Source organism: Miniopterus natalensis, chromosome 3, assembly GCF_054644295.1.
Source record: "Miniopterus natalensis isolate mMinNat1 chromosome 3, mMinNat1.hap1, whole genome shotgun sequence".
Classification (NCBI taxonomy): Eukaryota; Metazoa; Chordata; class Mammalia; order Chiroptera; family Miniopteridae; genus Miniopterus; species Miniopterus natalensis.
This window is the reverse complement of record NC_142083.1, coordinates 82,191,810-82,217,191: the sequence shown is the minus strand read 5'-3', so window position 1 is coordinate 82,217,191 and position 25,382 is coordinate 82,191,810. Positions and strand designations below refer to the sequence as shown.

General features: G+C 47.7%; 1 protein-coding gene across 1 annotated transcript in view; it reads left to right on the top strand.

Annotated features, from left to right (window-relative positions):
• Positions 1-25,382, top strand: part of XYLT1 (xylosyltransferase 1) — a 292,343-nt gene that overhangs the window by 194,539 nt on the left and 72,422 nt on the right. Inside the window, exons 4-5 of the mRNA XM_087815639.1 lie at positions 23,271-23,443; positions 24,346-24,548. Of these exons, the coding sequence (XP_087671765.1) occupies positions 23,271-23,443; positions 24,346-24,548 (376 nt within the window). The remainder of the gene's footprint in view (positions 1-23,270; positions 23,444-24,345; positions 24,549-25,382) is intronic.

Below are 25,382 nucleotides of genomic sequence, written 5' to 3'. Positions count from 1 at the left end.
CGTCTACTGAGTAATCTTTTGCACAGGACACACTAAGACTGGGGAAGAAAACAGCTGAGTCACAAATGGGAGGAGGGGAGTTAGACTTGCGCATACATGATCCTCATAGAAGGCAATGCTGCTCAAGCTGTTTGTTAGTTTATCTGTGTGTTCATTTAAGAAATATATAGGAAGTTTAGGCTAATAACTAAACAACTGCACTTCTGCCTTGCTTTTCCCTCGTGCTCTCTCTGGCTGCTGACAGGATGTGGCCAACAATGAGAGTATGTATAATTGCTAACCGTTACTAGATGGTTACTGTATGCCACACCCATTAATTATAATATATGGGTTAATCCTCCCAAGTATTTTATTTTCGTTTACCATTTGAGGAAAGTAGGCTCAGAAAGGTTCTTGTAACTTCTCCAGATCACATAGCTACCTTTCTGCCTTCAGAGCCCAATGTGCAATCATTATATTAGTTAGGGTGACATTAGCTGCTATAACAAACAGACCCAGTAATATATAAGGCTTCCAACATAAAGGAGGCTTATTTCTTCATCCTGTACCATCCAAAGTGGATGTTCCTGGTTGGCTCTCCTCCAAGTAGTGATTCAGGGACCCAGGTCCCTTGCATCATGTGCTACACCATCTCCAGCACGTGGCACTCAAAGTCACCATGGTCTTCTGCACCCAGATAGTGGAGGGAGAAAAACCATAAGCAGGAGGTATCCATAGGTTAAGCCTAGAATTTGTGCTCATCACTTACACTTACACTTTTAGTGGCTCAAGCATAGCCATTTGGCCAGATGTAACTGGAAAGGATGCTGGGAAGATGGTCCCAATAGGTGTCCAGGAAAAAGCAGAAATAGGTTCCACCACTTTGCTTGCCCTAGCGCTGTGGTCTTGACTCCCTCCTCTGTGGGTTATTTCTAGTCAAGCCCAAAGTCCCCTGGCCCCTCTGAAATGCGCGTGACACCAGGCTATTTTCCGGCAAAAGGGTCACCTTCCCTGATGCTGGGAACACATCTCCAGGAAGCATTCTTCTCTTACTGTGGCTGCGAATCTGACAGGGATCCAAGGCACGGAGGAAGGCAAGGTTAGTAATTTAGTTGTCATTGGCTGACAGGTTAGTCTTAGAATGTTCCTGGCAATTCAAGTCTTGAGAGAGAGAGAGACAGAGAGAGGCACTTAACAAGTGTCAGCTTTTTTTCCCTCCTGACACACTGCCTGATGCTGACCCTACCACTTTGGGGAGTGTCTCCGCACCATTCCATCAGCGTTTCCTCCCAAGTACCCTTGGTGTTCTCATTTCACCTCCCCAGTGAAGTGTCCCTGGGTGTGGTCCACCAGTAGCAAGCGTCACAATCACCAGGGGGCCCAGGAAAAACTGTTGCTAGAAGGATGACTTTGAGGGGAGGAGCCCAGGAATCTGCATTTTAATAAGCTCCCCAGTGAAGCTTTTTGAGAGTCACTGGTTTTGAACAGTTTCTCAACCTTAGCACTTGATATTTTGAGTTGGATAAATCCCTTGCTCTGAGGGATGTCCAGTGCATAGTAGATGTTTAGTAGCATGCCTGGCCTCTGCCCACTCAGTGCCAGTAGCACCTTCTCCCCCAATTGTGATAACTGAAAATATCTCCAGACACTGCCAGATGTCCCCTGGGGCGGCAGAGTTGCCCCTGGTCTAGAACCATGGGTTTAGAGCATTACTCCCTATGTTTGAAGGGGTCTGTTACTGCGGCAGAGCCTCGCATGCCCCTGACTAGTACAGGTCCTGCTGCTTTGAGGCTTTCCAGTGAGAAACAGTCACCTTGCTGTCCTTATCTGCCATCTGAAACAGGTTCGTAGTACATCTGAAGGCAGAACAGGGCAGCAGCTGCGAAATCAGATTAGCTCTGCTTCAGATCCCAGCTCTGCCACTAGCTGTGTGACCTTGATCGTGTTCCTTGGCCTCTCTCAGTCTCAGTCTTTCCTCCTCTGGATAGTGTGGATACCTGCTTCATAGTGCTTTGTGAGGGTTAAGTGAAAACAGTGCAACAAAGCAACAGTACAAACGAAAACGCACTTAACACTACGCCCAGCATATTGTACGTGCTCTACAAAATGGCAGTTTTTATCAAGTTTATATTCCTGGCAGGCTCATTGTACACACTGTTTCTTGGGTCAGCATCTTTAGCAGAGTCCCGTTTCTTTCCAATCAATCAGCTTCCCATAGCTTTATTGACCAAAGGACTCGTTTCTTTTAACATTGAAAAGAAGTGATGGCAAGTCGACCAGGACAGGGACCCCCGAACCAGTGTGTTAGGGGAATAGTGCGGATTGGAGGTGATTATGGCTAAAACTGTGGTAAGTAATGACAGCGCCCACCGCGACACTCTAGCAGCGGAAGACAAGGCAGAGGCGTGTTAGCATTCTTCGTGTATTTCACGTGTGTTGCCTGACTGCCTACTATGTGCCAGGAGACAGAGATCCGAAGAAAAGCCTGTCTTTTCACGTGCCTTACATCTTTACGTCGTCTGTTGCTTTTACGAAACAAAAGGAACTACACAAGAACAGACGCTTTTCCTGCCCTGGGTGAGATTTCAGTCGTAGATGGAAAAATAAGCAGATGACTTTGTCTGCCCAGGCAAACAGGAGGGCATCACGTCAGCAGGGACAGTGGCCGGAGTCCCCAAGGTTCACCCAGACCGCCCCCGCCCCATGCTGCCACTGCTGCTGCCAAGCACGTGGCATTGAGAACGCTCGCGTGGCATGGCCTGGGTGACAGCTTGCTCAACTTTCAGTTGTGCTTGTATTTTTTTTTAAATGGCAGCTTCAACAAATTCTACCCACTGATGCATTATTTAACCAAATGTCATCTCTCTGCCTTTCTCATTTAAGTATCATCTGTTAGGTTTACACATTGGTACACCCATGAAATTAACATTACACGTGTCTCCTTTTGGAGCCGACTGCATTTAATTTAATTTAAATTGTTGTCGCTGTCAGTGGCCTTCCGTAGCTGCAGTGGTGCGGGGCCTTCTCTTCAAAGACTCATCTTAACCCCATCCTGTCTGAAAAGCTCCGACTCCTCTTGCCCCTGGAGCTCTCTAGCCTAACTTCTAGTCCATGTTTAAGATGAGCTTCATCTGCTAGTTCGTTTATAGGGGTTCTTACTTAGGAAGGGGTGTCCTCGGAAGCCCCCTGGCTTAAATGAGGCTTCCAAGCCATGGTAGAGAAATCATGGTCTCTCTACTTTTCCAAGCTAATCAAGGAGTGGTAGAAGGTGAACTGAGACAAAAACTTTTAAACTAACAGGTGAGGGGACTTGATTAATTGAACACCACAGCAAATGATGGCTGTCCCATCATGAAGCTCTAAGGGTGAAAGACAAGGCATAGCATTCATTCGTTCCACATTCACTTAGAGACTTTCTGGGAGGGGGACTGTGTCCATCAGGTCGAGTGCCGGGCCCCTCAGTGTGTCACCCAGGAGTATTTGATAATGATTTCTCAAATAAATGATATATCCACCCTCTTGAGCACTGTATCCCCCACTCCAGGGTATAGCACTCTTGCAGGCATTCATAATATTCTTCAAATGAATGAATGAATTTGTGCCATCACATGCTCACAAGGCTTAAATTTTTTTTTATAAATGATCTCAGGCTGTGCTGGTGCAGGGTCTTAATCAAGAGAGGTGTCAGCTGTAGGCTGTTGACCTGTTGTCACTCTCAGGAAAGACCATGACAAAGGGAACAGGAACCCTAGATGTAGTAGGAGCAAACTGAAAAGAGCTGGGGGTGCACACTTGGCCTGGACTTAGAGGGCTGTGAGGGCAGAGTAATTGCATAATAACAGTTTCTACATATTTGAGAGGTTGGCTGGCAGCAGAAGCAGTGGGGCTATCTTTGAAGGCAGAATTCGGACCTATGGATGAAAGCTTTGTGCAGGTAGAAATGGCGTTCTTGCAGTGTCATGAGAAAAAGCATTTTTGGAGACACACAGGGAAGGTGAGGTCTGGTGGTAAGATTCATTTGGGTGAAAATAGAGGGCGGCCCCTGGGTTCCCAAAGTTCCATCTCTCTCTGTCCCGTCATGGAAAATCAGGGCCAGAAACAGGGCCAGTGCCCAGAGATTCTGTGTCATATTCAAGCTTAGTCCAGTCTAGCCTTTCTCACCACCCAGCTAGCTTAGCTTGTGTTCCAGGCCGAAACCTATTGCTGTACTGTGGTATCCAGGTTCCCACTTGGAGCCTGAGTTTGCAGTCCGAGTGGCCATGGGCCACGCAGCTGCCAGGGCCACATGGCTATGGAGAGAGAACGCGAGAACGAACAGGGCGAGCTCAGGTCCCTGAGCGAGAGAGAGAGCTCTTCTTTGTTCCTTTGGGATTATATTATCTCAGGCTAGGGAAGAACCAGGAGCTTTTTCAAAATAACCAATCAACTTCCCAAGCTTTGCCCTGGGTCCACCCCCTAGCCAATTGATCCCTTTTCCAAGTTAGACTGGTGGGCTCTATGGTCGAGCACCTCCCCTTGCAGCATTTTGACTTCTGCTGAGTGTGTGCTTACCTCCCCCAGCTTCCTCGACAATCCAGTAGCGGACAGTCCAGTACCAGAGCAGGGAAGGAGGGGCTGTTAATCCCTGGCGATGCCGGGATCCCCTGGAGTGTGAAGCTGTAGCCTCCTGGTGAAGCAAATAAGCTCATACTCTGCAGCCCATTAAGCTCAACAATGTCGGATTCCCTTGGCTTCCTCCCTTATTAACATCTACCTGCCCGCACTAACACCTTCTGGCAGGCATATTGTGGGGAAAACATAGCTCACAGTCAGCACTGTCCACAGGTGCAGTTGGTCACTGCGTGAGGCACTGAGGTTCCCATCTTCGGAGGCATTCAAGAAATAACTGAATGGCCCTTTATATGTTCGTATCATTATGTGATAGACATTTCAAAAATGTAGAAAAAAGAAAGTGTAAAACCAAACAGAGGCCCTTCCCCTCCTCCCCTTTTTTTTAATGCTTCAAGATTTTTACCTGTCGAGGCCTTGACACGTGGCCTGCCTTTTGCCTGAAATGACAGCCTCTTACCTGGCTCCCTCTTCCTCATGGCTAAGGCTTGACTTCGCTGTTGCCTCTTCAGAGAAGCCTAAAGGCCTGGCCTACGTCGGACACCCCAGGCCCATCTCCCTGCCCCTGGTACCCTGTTCGTTCCCTTCGTTGCATTAAACGCCTTTCATAAAGTATGCTGGTCTGTTCCCCCTCCCCCCACCGGACTCCAGGCTCCCCCAAGACAAACCAGCATCTGTGGCATTCTGTGTGCTCCCAGAGCCTAGCAAGGTAGCTGCTCATGGTGGGTGCTCAGCGACTGCCCGTGAGGGACAGACGAGAAGGAAAGAAAGAATGCCGCTGTTCATTGACCTGGAAGAGCCGTCCGGGGTATACTGCTGAAAACAGAGTGAATATCACAGAGCAGAACGTATGTGATCATAGATAATGTGTGCCCATGAAGATACTCGGAAAATGTTCACCAGAAACGTTAACAATGGCCAGATCTAGATACTCTAATACTCCAATGGTCCATTTTTCTTATTGTTCTGTATGTTGAATTTTCTACAATGAGTACGTATTATATCTGCGTAGACAAAGAAATCAAAGAGCTCCCCCCTCCCCCAGAGCACACACAGTAGTGAAGCTAAACGGGATTTAAAACGAGCTTCTTCTTGGTTTAATCCTAGAAACTGCAGCCCCTGAGCTGTGATCTCCTGTATGGCATCACAGCCCCTTGTCCAGGTCTCACCGTTGTAGGGAAATGGATCCAGCACAATTCCAAGTGCACTTGAGATGCTCCCTGTTACCCATGGCCATGGGCCCTCTTGTACGGGTATTTCCATATCTGTTTCTTCTTTCAACAGTAATTTATTCAGTGTGTCCCAGTGCTCCTGGCATTGTCACTGGGCATTTGGATAGGCCCTGGGGAGGGAGAAGTAAAGAGAACAGAACCCCTGCCCTCTGGGAGCAAACCCAGTACTGGATTGACAATGGCCGTCGATGCTGTTGGCATAAACTGGACAACCCGTTAGCGGTGGGTTGGCCAAGAGGACTGCTGTGCTTAGAGATCCACCTGGTGCTTATTTCTCAGGAGGCAGGATGGCAGTTTCTGGAATTGGGTAGCCTGGATTCACATGCCAGCTCCTTTACTTCCTAGGAGCTTGGCACTGGGAAAATCACTCCTCCCTCTGTGGCTCAGTTTCCCCATCTGTAAAATGGGAGTGATGGCAGCACTCACCTCATAAATTTGCTGCAAAAACTAAATGAGATGATGCATGGACTGGGCTTGGCCCAGTGACCAGTGCTGAGTAAACTGGCACAAACTCGAGCCTGTGTAATTACTCCTGTCTACATTATGTGACGCGACAGCATTAACGTGACAAATGGGTAACAATTTGCAGAAATGTCCGTTTTTAAAAAGAAGGCACCTGCAGAACATATTTATGGTTTATGGTCAGGAGACAGCGTTAATGGCCCATAATGTGATTACGATGAAGACTTTTATTAGGAAAATTCCAACCAATTCGGCGTTAATTAATGTACTGTTAACTTTAGAGTGTTATTCTTCTAGTCCTTGGAGAGTTGGAGAAAATAAACCTGTTGTCAAAATCCTTACCCTGAGAAGTAAATAAGAGTTGTTTGCTCCTCAGGCAGCTCCATTTGTAATGGAAACAGATGAGTCTGCATTTTTCAGTGGCCGTATTTATTGAGCCTGTGAGGAGAAAAGAGGGAGAGATGAAAATGTCAAGTGACAGGAAGGCTCCCAGGAGGACTTGCAGAAGGCAACCTCAGGGTCAAAAGGGGGAGCTTGGGTGGAGCAGGTGTTGACACCTAAGCCACAGGTTGGAGGGGGGAAGGGGGCTCCTTGCCTCCTATCCCACCTCCACTCTGCACTATGAAGCCAATGCCTCTCATGCCATTGCACCTGCCCCTTTCAAAATGTATCCTACCTGTAATCAACTCCTCAGTCATCAATAATAATCCTGTTGCGATGGCTTGTCATTCTCTTCCATTGCAATCCTTTAAACAGTGCCCAGGACCCTCCATGGGCTCCTGTTGCTGTATTTCTATCCCCACCTCGCCCGATGCTTCCTCTTGGTCTCTGTGCTTCAGCCACGCTGGCCCTCCTTTACCTCCTCTCATTTTTTGCACCCTCTTTCATCACAGGGCCTTTGCATATGCTATTCCTTCTGCCTGGGGACACTTTTCCTTCTCTTTTTACCTGGTTAACTCCTCACTCAACCTGTAGATCTTAGCCCAAGGAATGTATCTCTTGACCAACTTCAGTAATTTTTAGTGTATTAGTCAGCTCAAGCTGTCATAATAAAATACTACAGATTGGGTGTCTTCAACAACAAGAATTTATGTTTTCACAATTTTGGAGGCTGGAAGTCTTAAGATCAGGGTGCCATCTGGTTGGATTATGATAAGAACTCTCTTCCTGGCTTGCAGATGGCCTTCTCACTGTGTCCTCGAATGACAGAGAAAGAAATCTCTCTGGTGTCTCTTCTTATAAGGGAGCTAATCCCATCAGACTAGGGCTCTACCCTTATGACCTCTTTTAACCTTAATCACCTCCTTAAAGGTCCATCTCCAATACAGTCTCATGAGGTTAGGGATTCAACATAGGTATTTGGGTGGAGGACACATCCAGTTCGTAGCAATTAGTATCTTTGAAAAAGGAAAGGGTGCCCCAGCATAGTCAGGAACAGAAGCAGGGGTTTGATCACATAAAACTACATCGCAGCTTCATGGAAAGGGTAACTAGGTTTCTGCAGTGGGAAATAAGGCTAGGAAGGGGAGAAGAGATGTAAAATGCAGTCACTTACATGCTATTACTTAAGGTGCTAGTAATGACGGCCACCATTTAATTTTCTTCATATCATGGAAATGGTCTTAGAAAGGTTTATGTGTTTATTGCTTGTCTTCCCCTTCCAGAGAGTCTGTGCCTCGTAAGCCAGGGCTCCTTGTGGCATGTGCATTAATCCGCTACCCACTCCCTGATGTATGCCCCTCCTGGCATATGTGCCCATTCCAGTTACAGACCACCTTCCAAACTTAGTGGCATAGAACATTGCATTTCTTTATGCTCATGGATGTGTGGATCGGGAACTTAGAAAAAGCACATCTCTACCATAGATGGGTGCAGAGGGACACAGTTGCCCCAGGTTCAGAGCCACTGCTCTGGACTAGGTACTTTTCTGAGCACCTGATTCCATGGATTCTTCCCTATGAGTTAGGGGCCAATATTTGCCCTCACTTCACTGATGAGGAACTAGAATCTTAGAGAGGTGACATGGCTTGTCCAAACTCACAGAGTTAGTGAGTGTGGCGGAGGAGCTGTGGTTGAAACCCAGATCTCTCTTATTTCAAAGCCAGTCTTCTTTCCACTTGTCATACTGCCTTTCCAGAGTGACTGCCCATGTTGCAAAAAAAATGAAGTAGGCCATCTTGGCAGGAAACCTCCTGCCTCCCGGTGAGATGAGTTCCTCTCAAGCAACAACCATATTGATCCCCGAGGGGTCATTGGAAAATGTAAAGGGGAAGAGGCTGTTTGGGGAACTAGAGATATTAAATGTCCTGAATGCATGGGACAGCTCTACCCAATGAAGAATTGCCTCTCCCCAAACTCCAATATTCCCTGTAGAACAGAAACATTACTTGAGAAGGGGAGAAAATGTGTGAAATATTAATCTATACTGAAAACATTGGAAAGGTTGCTCAGATACAAATAAGAGCTGTTGCGTCTTTGCATGGGTTAGCTTAGGGGTTGTCTTAGTTTGTCCAGGCTGTTAAAACAAAATGCCTTAGACTGGGTGGCTTATAAACAACAGAAATTTATTTCTCACAGTTCTGGAGGCTGGAAGTTCAAGATCAAGGGTCCAGCAGATCCAGTGTTTGCTAACCCTCATCGGAACGAGGAAGCAGGCCTTCACCGGACACTGGATCTGCTGGTACCTTCTCCCTGTGTCCTGCTTGATGGAAGGGGGAGGGAGCTCTCTGAGGCCTCTTTTATCAGGACACTAATTCCATTCATGAGGACTCCATCCTTAGGACCTAAGCACCCTAATATCATTGCATTAGCTTGGGAATAGGTTTTCAACATATGAATGTGGGGAGTGGCAGGAGAGACAAACATGCATACCACAGCAGGAGCTAAAAACCCTCATTTTATGACAAAGGAAGATTTGAATCCCAATTCCCCCGTGTATTATCTGGTCAGGTCGGTATCATAACCTCCTTGCCTGTAAAATGAGAATAATCAGAAGAGCTCCCTCAAAGGCCGGCTGTAAGAAGTAAATCACATAAAGTCTGTTTAAAAACCCTCAGCTCTGCGCTGGCCGGTGTGCTCAGTGGTTAGAGAATTGACCTGTGCACCAAAGGGGCCAGGGTTTGATTCCCGGTCAAGGGCATATACCTGGGTTGCAGGTTCGTTCCCCTGCTTGGTCAGGGCACATGTGGAGGCAACCAACCTATGTGTCTCTCTCACATTGATGTTTCTCTCTCTCTCTCTCTCTCTCTCTCTTTCTCTCTCTCTTTCTCTCCCTCCTTCCTTCTCCCTTCTTCCCTTCCATTCTCTAAAAGTCAGTGGGAAAAAAATCCTCTGATGAAGATTAAAAAAAACACTCAGCCCAGGGCCTGGCACCCAGAAGTAGCTCTTTCACCCTTGATGCATGGGAAAGGTAGCAGCAGCAGGGCGGACAAGGGCTTGCAGGCCCAAGCACAGCATTTTCACAGATGATGTGTAACAGGCAAAGTGACTGGGACCCAGTGAATTGCGGCGAAATGTACCGTATGCCATCAATATCTATCCCACCAGTTTCCATTTATTGAGCAGTACATCATTAGAATATCCCAGGGCTTTCGACAATAAAATCAATAAGACGCTTCAGCCATGGGCTGTGGCTTAATAACTCCAGACTTGAATGAGGGGAGAAAAATCAGTGAGCAGGAAAATTTCCTGAGTGTTTGGTCGGGGGTGGAGGGAGACATTTTCTCAGAGTGGGAGGGAAATCGCCAGTGAGCCAGCCTTCGGTCTCCAGTGGAGCAGGAGGCTGTGAGGATTTAACATGGCACCCAGAGATGGATTTGGGTAAAACTCCACCTTGAGACATGCATTATTTTAAGCGGCGGTTGAAAAGAAAAGAAGGCATCCAAAATGTGGTTCTCAACCCTGACTGCACATTGGATCACTTGGGGAACTTTAAAAAATTGCCAATACTGGCATCCACCCAAGTAATTAAATTAGAGTTTCCTGGGGTGGAGCTGAGGCATGGTTTTGTTTTGTTTTTTGGTTTGTTTTTTGTTGTTGTTAATCCTAGTCCAAGGATATTTTTTCCATTGATTTTTAGAGAGAGTGGAAGGGAGGGGAGAGCGAGGGAGAGAGAGACAAAAACAACATGTTGATGTGAGAGAGATACACTGATGATTGGTTGCCTGCCAGACTCGCCCCCAACTGGGCTGGGAGTGAAACCTGCAACCCAGGTACCTGCCCTTAGACCAAGAATTGAACCTACAACCATTCGGTGTGCAGGCTGAGGCTCTAGTCACTGAGCCATGCCGGCCAGGGCTTGTTTTGTTATTTTAAGGATGCCCAGCTGACTCTCATGTGCAGCCAGGGTTAAGAACCTTTGGCCTAGGCCAGCACTTTCAAACATTAGCTTGCATCAGAATCACCTGGAGGGCTTGTTAAACCACAGATTGCTGCCCCCCCCCCAGCCCCCAAATTTCTGATGGAGAAGGTCTGGCAGGGAACTGAAATTTGCGTTTCCGACAAGTTACCGGGTCTTACTGATGTTGCGGGTCAGAGACCACATTTTGAGAACTTCCATTCTAGAGCAGTGCTTCTCAACTGAGAGTGATCCCGCCCCTCCTCCCAGGGGTTGTTTGTCAATGAATGCAGATATTTCAGGGAGGGCACTGTGGGTAGGGGCCAGGGACGTGCCTGAACCTCCTACAGTGTCCAAGACAGCCCTCACTTCCCACAACAAAGAATTATCTGGCCCCAAACAGCAATTGTGCAGAGATTGAAAACCCCCAATCTAGAGTAGACAGTGGTTGAGAAGCTACTTAGAGAATGTGATGCTTTGGTTACAAGTGAGCATGGCAGGGGAGCCTGAGTGGAGACGGGGAGGCCCAGATTCTTGCTAGGCAGAGTCTAGCCATGGAGCATGCTATTTAAATCAGGTACATTTGTACCTTAATTTCTTCTGCTCCTCCTGGTTCTATGACGTCGGGTAAGTTCCTCACCCTCTCTGAACCTGGGACATCTGTTCATACATGGAGGTAACTTCTACGCAGAGCGTTGGTATGAGAGGTAAAGAGACTATGAAAGAACTTCATAGATATTGTGATCAAAAAACTGGAGTGAAAAATCCAAAGGACAGTGTTTCTCAGCAGAACCCTGGCTCCTGCTCAATCTCTAGCAGGAAGATAGCCCCCCAAAGCCTACCCCAGAAAACTCCCAACAAAACCCTCCTGGGCTCCTGAAGCAAGGACCCCTGAAATCAGGAAAGCGAATATTGTAGGAAGGGACCTATGAGTCCTCCCGAGACGTGTGGGGCTGCTTAGGCATCACGCTGAACCTGGCCTTCACTGCCCTCCTTTGTTCTGCAGACTCAGCACATCCCATTTGGGAATCAAACTGTGGTGTCTAATGAATATTCTCCAGGCTTCCCTTGCACTTCCCTCATCTTCACGATTTTGCAATATCCGCATTCCACCTGCCCTATTATTCTCATGTTTTCATTGTCATCTACTCACTGGCATTTTCACTTAAGTCAGTTTCATTTTTGAAGGAATTTTGCATCACTGCCATGAGTGGAAATCGTGCTGTCACTTGCCATAAAGAGACAGCAACTATGCGAATGAATCAGTGAAATCAAAGCAGTGGTATTCAGAGCCGGCGGGTTCTCTCGATGCCTGCCAACCGTGCCGGTTTTGTGGGCAGATCTCTGTTGGAAAAGGAATTCCACTGAGCGAGCGCTATTGAGGACAAGTTTGCATTGGCCGGAGACTTCCTGGGTGGGCTGATCAGAAGGACTGGCTGAGAAATGAAAAGAAAATCACTGTCCCACTCTGACTCGGTGCCTTTTGCTGTCTGTGGGCCACGGAAACCTTCCATTGGGGAGCTCTGATACCATGTTTGTGAACACCTGCTCTGGAATCCTCAGGGCCAGGTCCCGGCCCACCCCTGCTCAGCCGTGTGAACAGTTAAGTTTTGGTGCAGGGGGTGAGGGCTCCAGAATCACCCCACAGCGGCTCAACAACAAACTCCTCCACTGTTGACCAGTATGACCTTATTTTAACTAAGTTATAGCTGTGAGTCCTTACAGCACCCCTCAGAGGTGAACACTCTCGTTGGCAGATGAGGAAACTGAGGTACAGATTAGCCAAGTGACCTGTGAGCAAATGGTGGGTTCAGGATGCAGACCCGAGCCGAGCCCCAACATGGAATGGCTGAGTTAAGTGTAGGATGGGTTTCTGAGATAAATAATTAAATAAAAATTAGAGTTACCATATGATCCAGCAGTTCCACTTCTGGGTATACACCCCAACGAATTAAAAGCAGAGTCTCAAAGTGATAATACTTGTACGCATGTTCATAGCAGCAGTATTCACAGCAGCAGCTCAAAGTGGAAGCAGCCCAACTACCGAGCAACAGATGAATGAATAAAGAAAATGTGTTACATACATATATAAGCAGAGTATTATTCAGCCTTAAAAAGAAAGGAACTCCTGCCACCTGCCACAACATGAACCATGAAAACGTGCTAAGTGAAAGAAACCAGTCACAAAAGAACAGATATTATATGATTCCACTTATTTGAGGTCTACTAGAGTGGCCAAATTCATAGAGATAAAAAGTACAATGGTAGTTGCCAATGGTTGGGAGAAGGGAGAATAAGAAGTTGTTTAACGGGTAGAGTTTCAGTTTCGCAAGATGAAAACATTCTGGAAATGGATGGTGGGGATGGCTGAAGAACAGTGAATTTAATTAACATTGTTTGAACTGTACACTTAAAAATAGATAAGATGGTAAATTTTGTTATGTGTATTTCACCACAGTTTTTTACAAAAAGAAGTGCAGGATGTTTGGAAGGCCCATGGGGGATGTGGGGGACAGGACCACAAGAAGGAATGGGGAAGGGGGTCAGGGATGGCTTCACCAGAAATAGAAAGGGTCATTTCTCCTGAGACCCAAAGGGCGCTGGCCTGGCCAGCTCTTTCCTTGGAATTACGCTCTCTCACCTCCTCCTCTCCCAGCTCCACGATCCTTGCATGATCATCTTCTCACTTCCCATTAAGTTGGATTGGAGGTGATATGAGGTGACGTGAAGGCCCTGAGTTGGCAGCAGCCCTGATGCTGGAGGATAGCCAGGCACTTTTTTGGCTTCTCCCAGGGAGGATTGGTGCTCCTGAGCGGGGTCCTCAAGCTGCCCCCAAAGCCTCAAGGGAAAGTGGGACCCAGCCCCCATCTGGTTTGTTGGATGAGTGGAGGCCATCAAATTAAACAGGTCAGGCCCGAATCTTCCACTTGGCCTCCAGGCCCAAACATGGACTAAGCTGTCGGATTTAATCCATCGGTCAGAAATCACTCATTCACCGAGGCCTCTCCTCTGAGCTCAGCTCTGTGCCAGGCTAGGGCCCAGAACAGCAGCCTAGGAGAGATAAAACCTTGGCCTGGGCTCCTGAGAAACTGACGGACGTCAAGAAAAACAGCCTTGAGAAAGAAGGACATCCTGCCACTTGTGACAACATGAATGGGCCTCGAGGGCATTATGCTACGTGAGATAAGTCAGGGAAAGACAAATACTGTATTGTTATCACTTATACGTGGGATCTAAAAAAAAAAAAAAGTCAAACTCATAGAAACAGGGTAGGAAAGTGGTTGCCAGGGTCTGGGGGTGGGGGAGTATGGAGAGGTCGGTAAAGGGTATAAACTTTCAGTTACAAGACGCATAAGGTCTGAGGATCTAATGTAAAACCCGGTGACTATAGTTGATAATATGGTATTGTGTCATTGAAATAAGAGAGTAGAACATAGATGTTCTCACAGAATCAAAATAAGGCAAATAAATGAGGGGATGGATTTGCTAATTAACTAGATGGATGGGGAATTCCTTTTACAACTTAAATGACTGTCAGATGATCGTGTTGAATATCTTCCAATTTTATGTCAGTCATACCTCAGTAAAGCTGAAAAAAAAGAAAGGAAGAAAGGGAAGGAGGGAGGGAAGAAAAGCAACCCTCCCTCCAGGGAGGACAGTTTCCTGAGCAGTGGTGCTAACTGCACAATCACGTTAGACTCGCAGACTGGAAGTTTCAACTCTATCTTGTAGACAAAACATGGGCCTCGGAGTCCAGCAGACCCGAGTGTTTCTCTCTGTTGGGGCACTCCATGGAGGGAGCAACTTTTTTTTTTTTTTTAAATATATCTTTATTGATTTCAGAGAGGAAAGGAGAGGGAGAGAGAGAGACAGAAACATCAATGATGAGAGAGTCATTGATCGAGCCCACAACCCGGGCATGTGCCCTGACCGGGAATCGAACCCCGATCGCCTGGATCCTAGGTCGATGCTCAACCGCTGAGCCACGCCTGGCCGGGCAGGAGGGAGCACCTTTTCACCAGTTACTAAGTCCCTCTCAGCCCCATAGTCCTGCACGGTAAGATGGGGTTTATCAACATGGCACCTGCCACCTTAGACCTCGGGAAAATGAAATAATGAAACCCTGCAGCCATAGTGCTTAGGGCCTAATGAGCGCTCGGTTTGCCTTAGACACCATCGTATGAGTGTGCAGGACCAAGGAAGGAAATGACTCGCCCATGGTCCCATGGCTGGCTCACGGCAGAGGCAGGGTTTGAACCCAGACTTGCGGCCTTCTGTGCTGTCCCCGCCACACTATGCCACCTCTTCCAAACCCATGCAGAGTAGTGGCTTCTTCCTGGGCACTGGGCATCTCCCAAGTTCTAATCACCAAAACTCTAACATCGAAATTTCCCAGTGGGACAAAGGCACCTCCACCCATGCCTGACTGAGAACCTGGGACCTGCCAAGGCTTCTCCTCTGGATGACGTGACTCCCACACCCCTGCACCGTGCCTGCCGCTGGTGTGAAACTGTCCCCTCCACACTAGTGAATCACCACCAACCCAGCGGGGTCAGGGATGAATTGTTCGACCCTCTTTATCCCCTGTAAATGTCATTGTATTTTGGTTAGAACACTTAGCATGAGATCTGCCCTCTAACACAGTCCTGAGTGCAGTGCTGTTGGCTCCAGCTGACGCTGACCAGCAGGACCTCGCCGTCTTAGGCATCTGCTTGCCCGACACTGTATGCCCCGTGATCATAATTCCTCACTTCCTCTAGCAACCACCATCCCACTCTCCGATTCTATGAATTCAGGCATTTAAGATATCTCAGATGAGTGGAATCATGCAGTATTTGTCTGGTGCCTGGTTTATTTCACTCAGCATCATGTCCTCAGTGTTCATCCTGATGGAAATAAATATGGTGCAGCCACTATGGGATCGGTATGGAGGCTCCTTAACCGTGCCTTCCCCAAGGACAGTGAGCTGGTGACACCAGCTCGGGCTCCTGACTCAAGCCCCATTTGCACACGACATTCTTTCCACTTCTTTCCCTTCCCAAGACGCACCCAGCCGTCTAATCTAGAGCCAAGTCAGAAAGCTCCCTCACCGGAGTCGGAAGAGGCCCTTTCAGAGTATAAATAGAATAGAGGGCTTTGTTGGTGGAATAGCTATTCCAGTCAAGCAGCTCCTTCGCTTCCCATTTGCTATTAATTGTTGTCTGAGGAAAATTCCCAGTGTGGGTGTTTATTTGGAAGCAGCAGGCTCCAGCCCATACACAGCCCTGGGAGCCTGTGGGGCCTTGGGGTAGAACCTCATAGCTGGACCCATTGGTTAAACCAAACTTGATCTGATCATGAGCATGAACAGCCAAATAGAAATGATGACACTAACCCTGATGATGCTAGCTCCTGTTTATTGAGCATTTACTACATGTCAGGTGTTGTGCTCAGTACTGGGCATGAATGTCCATGTAAGGCAGATTCTGTGATTATATAATACCCATTTTACAGATAAGAAAACTGAGGCTTGGAGAGCTTACATAACCGGCTCAAGGTCACACATATCTGCCTGGCCAGAGGCCATGATCTTAATCCCTGCTTTCTCCTCCTGGATCATGTTCCTACAAAGGGTGGCAGGCACGGTCGTTGTCAACTTCATATTTGTACAGCATGTTGACCCTTGGAAAGCACCCTCACCTTCACCTGTCTTCAGAGCTCAAGGATCACATAGTTGTATTGGACCCGTGACTATACTGAGAAATACAGAGTTTGGGTAACAGGCCTAACGTGGCACAACTAGTTACTGGCGCACCTCTCTGTGATTCCCTGTCCTTGGCCTTCGCACCTGCATTGCAGAAATAAACTTGATATTCTCCCTCAAAACATGGCTTGTTAACATTTGTCTGAAGTCAGCTTCTCCTCCTGCCTCTAATCACTCTGATTCTTCCACTTGTTTTCTGTTCTGTGCCACAGGAATCTGATTACATTTTTAAATTTGCAGGTTTTTTTCGGACTGGGCAGCGTTTGGGTTTCAGTCTGTTACAGCCCACATAGCTCTGACCGCACGTCATTGCTTTTTGTCCTGCAGCTGAAAGTCAACTGACACGCTTCTCCTAGGAACAGAGTTTTCTTTTTTTGAAATGGGGACAGTTTGATCCAGCCTAGTGGCATCGATAGGGCTCCAGCGTCACAGGCTCGCTCCATTCCCAGTTCAGCCACCTCCCCACTAGGATTTCTCTGAGCTTCAGATCCTCCAAATATAATAGGATGGTAATAATTCTTTTCTTGTAAAAGTTTGGACAGAAGAAAGAAAAATCATGCGCAGAAATTACTTAACACACAATTAACAACCGGTATTAGAATTCTCAGTAACGTCACCTCTATGGTTATGTTTCATTATCAGAGTAATACATTTACAAAATGCAGCTAATGCAGAAAAGTATGAAGAAGAAATGAAAACTGTCGTGCCGCTATATGAACTTCTGCTAATATTTGGGTGTATGTATTTTAAATTGTTACCAGTTAAAATGTTTTAGGATTTCTCTTTTGCTTGCTATGTTATAGACAAGTTCCATATCAGTAAGTATTAATAAGACCTTTGGGTTGATTCCTATTTGGGACCATTATAAAGACTGTTAAAGTCGAGGCCCCAGGACCTTTGCATTTGCTATGCCAGGTACCCAGAATCATCCTCCATCCCTAATAATGACGCAGCTCATTCCCTCATTTCATTCAGAGCTTGCTCAGGTGTCTCCACTTCACATCAGCCTTCACTGGCCACCATGGCCAAACAAAGCCATCCCTTAACATGCTAATTTATTCATTTTTCTCCATGGCCTTTATCACTAACTGCAGTAGTATTCCCTGTTTGCTTACATTTTTATTGGCTTTCTACTCCACTAGACTAAAGCAGCTTTCAAGAAAGGACCCTGTTAAGTCTGCTGGTGACGTGGGAGACACTGAATGAATGAATGAACAACAGAATATCTTATACGTAGAAACTTACATATTTGCCTGCCTCCCTCCCTTAGCATAGATTCTTAGGAGTGGAGCTACTGGGTCAAGGGGAATGCATATTTAAAACTGCGGTCCTTGTTGCCACATCGCCTCTGACAAAGCTGTGCCAGCTCCCGCTCCCTCCAGCAGGACGAGAGCCCGTTTCCCCAGTTCCTGCCCCGCTGGAATCCTGCCACAGCCCACTGACCGTCCCACTCCCGGTGGAGGAGGCCGCGTGCTTTTCGGGGCCGCAGTCCCGGAAATGGGGGCCAGGGTGTGGAGGAGGCCACGCCTGCGATGTGGCTTATTGTCATCCCCAGCTCCCCCGTGTCAGAGCAGCTTGCCGGAAAGGTCATTACAGGAGCCAGGCATGTGGGGCAAAAATAGGAAGCCGGTGAGGGGAACCATGTGTGAGCCTCAGCCCCTGAAATGGCACCTCGCCCACACCCTGCTGCAAGGTGGGGCAGAAAACTCACTCATTCACTTCCCCGTTTTATTCAATAAACCGCGTTGATGTCCTACTATGTGCTAGTATGGGGAGTGGTTGCAGTTGGAGTTCTGGAGCCAGTCTGAGAATGTCCCACCACTTTTGGTGGGGCCCTGGGAGAGTTGCTTGTCCTCTCTGAGCCCAGGCTTCTCCCTGCATCCCTGGGCTCTTGAGAGGGCAGGAGTTGGCCAGGTGAGAGAGGAGGGTCAGGTGTGGAAAGGACAGGGGCAGAGGAGGCAGGTGAGGCACAGTCTTAGGCCTGGAGGCATCGTTTTAGTTCTGAGGTTCTGGAGCTCTGGTGTGCCTTTGCTTTAAGGGTAGCTGCAGTGTTTTGAGGTTGAATGGATCCAGCCTTGCCAGTGGGGCTCCCTTCCAGCTCTCTGCCTCTTCCTATCTCTGTGTGTGTCTGATTATGTGTTTGTCTCTGTTTATACCCATGTGTGTCTCTTTCTCTGTGTTTCTGTTTAAGTCTCTCTATATGTTTCTCTCCATATGTGGGAGGAAGGGAGAGGGGGGCTTTCTGTCTGCAAGTCTCTGTTTTGCTCTCAAGATGTGTGTGGCTTTTTTGTGTCCCTGCTCACTTTCTATTATATGCCTGTCTATCTGTCTACCTACCTACCTACCTATCTATCTCTGTGGCCTTTCTGTGCCTCTGCTCATTTTTCTATTATATGTCTGTCTATCTGTCCATCCATCCGTCTGTCCATCCATCCGTCATCTATCTTTTTCTCTGTCTATTGATCTTTCTTTTTGTCTGTCTCTCCATCTGTTTGTCTCTCTCCTTTTCTGTCTGCGTCTCTGTCTCTCCCTTCATCTCTGTCTCTCTGCCTCTCACCCCCATCTTCATCTGTCCTTCTGTGTATGTCTCTGTTTGGATATTTTTGGTCCTTCCCACCTACCCCAACCCCCAGAATAGCTGTCTTCCAGAAGAACTCAGGGTTTTTATTCCCTCTTCTCTTTGCTGCCCCCAGACCAGCCGTCTGGTCCACGGGTGACTATGTGTTAAAGTGGAGGAGTGCTGGAGTGGGAGTGTTTGATTTCTCAGTACTCCCTCCCCTTCTCCAGAAGGGCAGCGTCCTTGTCTGTGTATGTCCATCTGTGAATCTCCCCCGCATTCTGAAACCCTAAAGAGACACTATAAAAGGCTTTTCTCAGCATCAATGTGCAAGTTCCTTTAAAGATCAGCACAGATTCTCCACTCCAGTCCTCCCGTCTCCCTGCCCTTCACTTCAGCAGAGGGTGGACTGGAGTCATAAGGCCAGTGATGGGCTCAGCCACCCCCAGCTGTCACTCCCACCTCTGTCCTCACTCCCTGTGTGATCGGGGAAAATGCTCCGACCTCTCTGAGCCTCAGAGGATGACAGTGCCTCCTCCCAGAGCCAAGTAGTGACTGACGCAGAGTCTGGCACAGAGCTGAGGACAGCAGGTGCTCTGGAGAGGTCAGCTCCTCTAGACCAGAGCAGCCACTTGTCTCCTAAATGCATTCATCCGGTCACTCATTCATTCACTCATTCAACAGGCATGGCAAGAGACATCGAGGCTAGAGAGAGCACAGGCTGATCCCAAAGGTCCTATGAGCCTCAGTTGCTAAAGACTCCAGATCGTTGTTGCCAAGAGACCTTGGGGCAAGGATGAGCAGTATTATCTGAGTGCAGCAGGAACCCCTAAAGAGCAGACTTTCTATGAAATATAGTGGTGTGGACCACGGTTAGACCTTTGAAAAACCAGTGAAATTCAGGTGGAAAAAAGTGGCTCAAGTAAGCATTGCTTTTAAGCGTCCCTCCCTTTGATAAAGAGTCTCCAAGGGAGGCAAGGAGAGGTCACATCCAGCGTGGTGAAGGCCAGTACACTGCCTTTGAGCTGCGGGCGTGACAAGAGAACATAAGCTTTTCTCATACATTATCTTTTTACTTTGGATTCTTACTTTCCTTAATCCACTCATAATATGTTTGTGAAAACACGCTCAAGTCCTGCATGTCTTTGTCCCCCAGGCTTTGTCCAAGTCTGGCAAGTGGGAGGTTTTACGGATAATTTGTGGTTGGTTGGATGGAGGGCTGGGGGGCTGGGGGGGTGGATGGATGGATGGATGGATGGATGGACAGATGGATTGTTGTATGAGTGTTTAAAGGGACATGATCCCTCCAGGTATACCTCTCCCTCCACCCTTGTATGATCACCAAGAAAGCCCCGTGTATTGTGATTGGCTTGGAGAGACTACAGGGTGGTTAGGACAACCCTCTGGCTGCTGCCCAGCCTGTCTGCAACCAGAGTCAAGAGGATAATTGTCCCCAGGATCACAGCTACTGATTGAACAGCCAAGGAGCCAAACATCTCAGGACTCATCAGGAGAACTTGAAGAAATGGGCTCAGAAGCTTTGGGTTAAACTCTCTGAGGTCTCCTCTGTCCCTGCAGACAGACTGTTCACTTCTTTCCCACCCTCCAAGAGCAACCTGAGCACACTTCTATCATAAAACAATTGAGCATTGTCTCCTGTTGCCCCAGTTTGCTGAGAGCTCCTCAAAGGCAAGGATTTTTCCCCCCAAAATTTTATTTTTCTAGTACCTAGCACAGAACTTGGCATGTGGTATAAGCTAAAGTTAATATTACATGGATCAATGAGTTGAAAGTTAGATGGTTGAAGAGTGGAGTCACGGATGATTTGCTTTGAGGATGACGGGTGAGTGGATGGCTGGCTGGATGGATGGTTGGTTTTAAAGGTGATGGGTGGTTGGAGGGATGGATGAATAGATGGTTGGTTTTTTTGGATAATAGCTGTTGAATGCTTTGCTTGATGGGTAGTTGAATGGTTTGCTGGATGACTGGTTGGATTTGGATGGATGGGTGGTTGGATTTGTATGGGCAGGTAGATGACTGGATGAATGCATGGATGGATGGATGGAAAGATGTGTCCTTATTGACAACTAAAGTCAGCATCCTACATGATACAGGAACCCTCCCTGCAATGCCTCTGAGAGTCCTCAAATGCATGCCTATTTACCTGCAGTAACTCACTTGAAGGCATTTCATTAACCAGCAGAATTGTTGTAAACTTGTTCAAATTCTGGGTATGGCAATGTAGTGTATATTAGTGGGTAAGGGCATAGGCTTTAGAAATAGACCTGGGTTTGAATATCAGCTGAACTAATTAAAGCAGTGTGACCTTGAACAAATAAATCCCTTGGCCTCTAAGCTGTGGTTTCCTCGTTTGCAAAATGGGAATAAGAGCATTATCTTGCAGGGTTGTTCTGAGGATTACATGAAATAATGAATGGCAAGGGCTGATCAGTGCTCAGTATACTCTGTTGCTCTTATTATAGATGTACCCTCCTGTAACTTTTTTCCACTGAGAACCACATATGCCAGCTATTGTTATAGTGTTGTATATTTAATGACAAGCAAGACTAAAAAGTCCCTCATCCCTTGGAGTTTATGTTCTAGTGGGATATTTAAGCAAAAAACAAGTAAATGAATAAACAGTGTCAGACTGTGTTAAATGCTGTGCAGAAAATTGAAATAGGGTGAGGTGAAAGGGAGTGATATGGCTGGTGGGAGGAATGTGGCCTTTTATTGAGCTGCGAGCTGATGACAGGAAGATGCAGCCATGCAAAGATCTAGGGAAAGGGTGTTCCAGGTGGCAAGAATGGCCAGTGAAAAGGTCCTGAGGCAGAAATGAGCTCGCTCAAGGTAAAGAAAGAAGAAGGCCAGGGGGTGAGGTAAGTAGTAGGGCCATCAGGGCACAGAGGTCTGCAGCAGGCAGATCACGTAAGCTGTGGAGGCTGGGTCATGCAATTTGAATATTAGCAATGTTAATCTCATGCTGTCCCCTGAAACAAGGTAGAAGGTGCCTTGTTCATTTGGCAACCATCCAGCTTTCCAATGACAGCTGATAGGCTCCCAGTCTCTTGACCTCCAGGCTAAACACTCCCGATTCTCAGTTTTCCCAGTTGAATTTCTAGCTAATACCCTGATGTATTCTGGGCCCATAAACCTAGAGCCCAAAAGAAATCAAGTTAGACTCAAAGAAAATCAGGCTGAAGAAAACCAGAAGATCTCCAGTTGGAGTTGTAATGAACTAAACCAACGACTGTGTTTCTCCTTGAAACCTTGCCCCTGGTGCATTTGCAAGGGAAAGGAGGGGGAAAGCAGCCTCTTTGAGCTTCTTCCTGGATAAAAGACATCTGGAACCATTTATCCAGGTGGATCTGGTATAGGATCTGGGCTTTCAAAGGAAGCTAGAATATAACTGACAGTGGCCGATCTCCAGCCAGGGTGGTCTAGGAACTCAAGCAGGGTCATTAGGGTCTAGACTGTCTCTATCACTTGGCAATGCTTCCTCATGTTGGCTTCCCTCTCAAGCAGCCTCTCTCCATGTGGGGACAAAAGGGCTCTTAGAATCCCCCAGTTTGGTGTATATCAGAAAAAGAACATCTCTTATCTAGTTGTCTCAACAAAAGTCTAGAATTCTGTGCTCTTGGCTAATTAGCTTATTGGGTTGCATGTTCACCTCTGAATCACACGCACTGTGGCCAGGGAGCTACAATGTCCTAACTGGCCAGGCCAAAGCTCCGTGAACACCCCTGAACTTGATAATGGAGGGAGGTCCTCCCCATCCGTTTAGACTGAGATGATAAATTTTTTGTTAGGCAAGAGAAATAAGTTCTAAAGATCACTTTTCAACTTTGGGCTTATAATCAACAATACTAAACGGTACTCTCTTGAAATTCTATTCAAAGGATAGAGCTCATGTTATCTGTTCTTACCACAATTTTTTTAAAAAATGAATGCTGCTAGGAGAAAACGAGAACAAACCTGGACAGGCAAAAGCACACAGCTATCTTACACTTTCCCGCTCAGAATTAACTGCTCCTTCTCTGTGGTTCAGAGATACATCTCCTGTACCTCTCATCTCCTCTTGTTCGATAGTTTAACATGTGTACCTAGGTCTCCATCGGCTTTTCAAAGCTCCGCGGGGATGGAAACCACGACGTAAGCACCTCAAGGTACCCCTGCTGTGGCACCAGGACAGCGGAAGGGTCCAGGACGTGCTTGCTTAAGTTGAATCAGGTTTCAGGGCCCATATGACTGTCATGCTCCTCCAACAGTCCCCAAGACAAAGCACCAGAGAACTTGCCCTGAACAGGAGCTGCTGATCCTCACCCCCTCTGTGATCTTTCGGGTTTTCCCCAGGCAAAGCCAACAGGAACATCCAGTGGGACGAAGATTCGGTGGAGTACATGCTGGCCAACCCGGTCCGGATCGCCTTCGTCCTGGTGGTGCACGGCCGCGCCTCTCGGCAGCTGCAGCGCATGTTCAAGGCCATCTACCACAAGGACCACTTCTACTACATCCACGTGGACAAGGTGAGGCCCCGTGGCCCCCGCTGGCCTTTCTGTGTAGGTCCGTCAGCCTCTCTCCAAGCTAATCTCCCCTTCAGGGAAGGCTAGGAGGCTGCACAGCTACTTCTCCTAGGGAGAGGGTGTGTGCGCGCACATGATCCATAAACACTGGTTTTCTTCCCTCTTTTCCTTACTGTCCCCCTGCCCAATGCAGTGCCTGCCACTTTGTGAAGATAGCTATCTCAGGAGTGAGCGCACTTTTTTCTTTACGGGGCCAGATAGTAAATCTTCTAGGCTTGAAGGTCATACCTTCTCTGTCGCAGCTACTTAGCTCTGCCATTGCAGCGTGAAAGCAGCCATAAACAATACATGAATGAATGTGTGTGGCCATGTCCCAATAAAACTTTATTTACGAAAACCTGCAGCAGGCTTGCTGACCCCCGAGCTGTCTTGTCCCAGGGGTTTCTGTTAGCCTGCTGACATGACATGATTATGTCCTCACTCGAGAGGCAAAGGGGTGCTTGATCCGAAAGGTCTGCTTCTATCTAGCAGGCCTGTGAGAAGGTAATGGAGACACTCCACCCCTCAAAATACTCCTCAGGTTTCGGTACAGCCGTACTCCACAGTTGCTATCCTCAGATCACCTGCATCAGTCTTGTATAAAAATGCAGAGCCCCAGGCTCCTAGTGAACCGTTAGGTCGGGGGGGGGGGGCGGCAGGGAATCTGCATTTTAAACAGCTAAAGTAAAATTTAAAAAATAAAAAAGCTTCCAATAGTAATGCAGAAAGATGCCCCAGCCTGAACTAGTTACCTGGCCAAGTTCAGAAACCCTGCCAACTAGAAGGGAAGGGGAAAAGAAGGACAAGGGCATGTCTGGGTGTTTTCTGAGTTGCTGAATGTCACCCCTTTCTCTCCTGGGAAAAAGCGCTCCAATTACCTGCATCGCCAAGTGCTCCAGTTCTCCAGGCAGTACCACAATGTGCGTGTCACCCCCTGGAGGATGGCCACCATCTGGGGGGGAGCCAGCCTCCTGTCCACATACCTGCAGAGCATGCGGGACCTCCTGGAGATGACCGACTGGCCCTGGGACTTCTTCATCAACCTCAGCGCAGCCGACTACCCCATCAGGTAAGGTGGCTGCGGCCCAGCCAGTCTGCACCAAGGTCCCGCTCCCTCTCTCCCCCCCTGGTCTTATCGGGAAACCAGAGGCACAGGCCGTTTGCCTCCTGTGCAAAGCAGCTTTGTGCGTCAGCAAGGGGCCTCCGCGAGCTTACTCACCGTCTTCATAGATCCCTCAGCATAGGACCCATGCTGGAGCTGAGCATCATTTGTGCATTCATTCATTCATTCACTCACTCATTCAACAGATATTTATGGAGTACACAGTTTTTCTTGCTCTGTTTAAGGAAACACTAAAGGGACCATCACCCTTCCCTCACAGATCTTCCGTCTAAGTCGGGGAGACAAATAACAAAATAAGTCAAATGGTGTGTGGGGAAAACAAAGCAGAGAGAAGACTAAGGGGAGAGTAGTAATTTTAGCCAGCACAACTAGGACTGTCCTCACTGAGAGGAGTGGAAGAGGAAGGATCAATGAGTCACGCAGGCAGGGAAAGTGGCCCAGGAAGGGGGAACAGCAGGTGCGAGGCCCTGAGGTGTATTGCAGGAACAGCAAGGCTCAGTGTGGCTGGAACAGATTAAGTGAGGCATGGGGTATAGTATGAGACAGAAGATCAGAGAGAAAAGTGGGGCGAGATAGTAGAGATTCTAGAATTTGGGTATCACTCAGCAAGATGGGAACCACTGGCCTGTTTTGAGCAGAGGAGGACAGGGTGTGACTTGGGAGTTAAACCCGAAGGGGCAGAGTGGAGTAAGGGAGGTCGGGTGTGACAGTTCAGGCCCGATCCCGGACTGGTCGGTGTCTTTGGGCTATTAGAGGACCATGAGTGTTTTGGTTTGTAGA